The sequence below is a fragment of the Phocoena phocoena genome, chromosome 21, assembly GCF_963924675.1.
Source record: "Phocoena phocoena chromosome 21, mPhoPho1.1, whole genome shotgun sequence".
In the NCBI taxonomy this organism is placed as follows: domain Eukaryota; kingdom Metazoa; phylum Chordata; class Mammalia; order Artiodactyla; family Phocoenidae; genus Phocoena; species Phocoena phocoena.
Genome location: NC_089239.1, coordinates 20,994,889 through 20,997,712, shown reverse-complemented (window position 1 = coordinate 20,997,712; position 2,824 = coordinate 20,994,889). Strand labels below are relative to the sequence as shown.

The 2,824-nt window shown below is 37.3% G+C and overlaps 1 protein-coding gene across 1 annotated transcript; it reads left to right on the top strand.

Annotated features, from left to right (window-relative positions):
* Positions 1-1,535: 1,535 nt before the first annotated feature.
* ZFP42 (ZFP42 zinc finger protein) lies at positions 1,536-2,438 on the top strand. Its single transcript, XM_065900038.1, has one exon. It carries the CDS (start codon positions 1,536-1,538, stop codon positions 2,436-2,438), a length of 903 nt encoding a protein of 300 aa, XP_065756110.1.
* The last annotated feature ends 386 nt before the right edge of the window (positions 2,439-2,824 follow it).

Here is a 2,824-nt window from a genome sequence, read left to right as displayed (position 1 = left end):
CATATATATTTTATATAAGTAAATATATAATTTTATTTGTAATTTATATAGTATATATTTACATATATAAATATGTATATGTGTATATATAGTGTTTATTAAGAAGGCATAAAAGCATGTTTTGTTTTCATTCTATGTATTATTTTACCAAAAGTAAATGGCACAAACTTTTTGAGGTGGCATTTTTTAATGTGGCTATTTAAAAACATTTTCAAGCTATTGATTTTCATTCCAGTACTTTCACATTTGCTCCTTTTTAAAAGCATTTAATTTTTGTTCCTACAGCAGGACATCAGGATGCTAAAATTAAGAGATCTTTTATAAGACACAATGGTAACATTAAGCAAAGGACTCTTAGAAAGAATATAATATATTCATGCTGTAACTTTCATAGTACTACTTTTAGATTTTTAAGAAAAGGATCAAAAACCACTCATTCCCCCGTGCCTTTATTTTGACTTGCACTTATAAGAGATGGCAATACATAGATTTCACATGGCTTATTCTCTGGATCCCCATCTTATAGAACAAGGGTGGGCAAACTACAGCCATCCACCAAATCAGTCTCTGCTGTGCACTGCCCATCCTCTGTGTACTGTCTGTAGCTGCTTCTGTGCTACAGTGAGATTGAATAGCTATGACATAGGCCCTAGGGCCCACAAAGTTTAAATCAGGCTCTTTACAGAAAAAGTTTGCTGCCCTTGGTCTAGAACAGTACCTGGCACTTAGCAGGATCCAACATCTACTTATAGAATGAATACAAAGGTAATCTAACAGTAGCTCACATGAGTGGTCAGCATTTGGTCTATGCCATGAACTGTGCTAAGCACTTTAAATGCAATATTTAATTTGAATTTCACAGGAGTGTTACATAAGAATAGGCATATCTTGCTCCCTCACCTCCTTTAAGTTTTTTGTCAGCTGCCACTACCTCAGTCAAGATTCACCTGGGGAAAAAAGAAAAAGATTTACCTGGAGCTCCCTATTTAAATTGCAAGCCCCTGCTTTCTACCAGTCCCTTGGCTTATTCTATAGTGCTCTTTGCATTATAACATACAACGTACGTTACTTATTTATTTTGTATACCCCATGGGGCATACATTACATTTTGGGTATAATATATCTATTCACTGGTGTGTCTCAACCCATGAGTAGCTTAGAAAAGGGCTAGCACATAGTGAGTGCCCAATGAACATTAGGTGATCAATTAGGGAGGGCAGATAACTTACAGGGGATACCCAGGAAAGAAATGTTTATGACCCATGTCTTACGTACATATGTCACAGCTAATTCTCTTACTCTCTTGCAGAGTTAGTCAAAGATGTAAATGTAGTGATTCTGTTATTGGAAAGTGAGTTCTAGGATATTTTTTGAGGTCCTTTTCTGACAATGGCTCTAATATTGGAATATATTTTACCTAATGACTACTATCTCAAACAGGTGCTTGCTGAAAACAATTCACGTAGATCACTCCTTCCCAGAAGTGGTTGATCTATTCTGGTGCAAACCTTCACCAAGGGAGTTAGCAGAACAACATGGACCAGAAACTGAAGAAAAGGGAAAAGACACTTGGCCAGAAAGGCCTTGGTAGAAGAGCCGTCAGTGGGGACAAGTCACCGCCAGCCCCGCAGAAACCTCCTGACACGACGTGGACCTTATGTGATGAGGAAGTGTGCTATGAGACTAGCTTTCGGGTTGTTGAAGAGGATTCCTTCTCTGACTGTTACATAGAATGCATAATAAGAGGTGAGTTTTCTGAACCTATCACGGAAGAGGACTCACTTCTTAAGTCCTTTGACTGTCTGAAACAAGGATCAGAACAAGAGCTTTCTCAACAGGTTCTTACGGCAAGCTCACTTCTTGAACGTTCCTTGGAATACATGAAAAAGGGGGCAAAACAAGAACTTCCTCAACAGTTTGGTGGAGAGAATTCACTTCTTGAGTCTTCTGAGTACATGACAGGCAAGAAGCTTCCTCCTGGAGAAATACCCAGCATTGACTTTTCAGATCCTAAACAGCTCACAGAATGTACTAAAATGAAGCCAAGTACAAATAAAGAATATGATGCTCCAGAAAAAATTGTTTGTCCTGAGAGTGGATGCATAAGAGAGTTCAAGAATAGAGCATCCCTGAGAAAGCATCTCCGAGTTCATAGTCCCCGAGATCACGTATGTGCAGAATGTGGGAAAGCCTTCAAGGAGAGCGCAAAACTAAAAAGACATTTTCTGGTTCATACTGGAGAGAAGCCATTTCCGTGTACTTTCGAAGGGTGCGGAAAACGTTTTTCCCTGTCCTTCAATTTGCGTACACATGTGCGCATCCACACTGGGGAGAAACCTTTTGTATGTCCCTTTGAAGGCTGTCTCAAGAAGTTTATTCAGTCAAATAACATGAAAGCGCACCTCTTAACTCATGCAAAGGCTGAAATGAGTCAATGAAAGAAGATGGAAAATAATCCTCAAACAGGATAAGCGTATTAACAAAAGAATGGCAACAAATATGCCTCATTGATTATTGTTTCAGGAAACAATTTTTAAATCAATATTGCCACCCTACAAGGTATATTTTTTTTTAATGTTACTAAGATAGATGCTCCTATAGTCTGTGATGTTATTTTAGAACTTTGTGTAAAATTATAGTGCAGTTCCAATAATAATGTCAGTAATGAACTTACTTCAAAAGCATAATCCTTAATATATGACAAGTTGGATTTTTGGATATGGGACTTAATATCTCATACTATAAGTACGAAATTAACTTTGCTTTTAAGTTTGTAGTTTCCAACTGTTTAGCTTTTTCCTTTTATACTTAATACATATGATAA

Excerpts from the sequence above, each read along its gene's own strand:
- ZFP42 (XM_065900038.1), top strand. The coding sequence starts at position 1,536 with ATGGACCAGAAACTGAAGAAAAGGGAAAAGACACTTGGCCAGAAAGGC.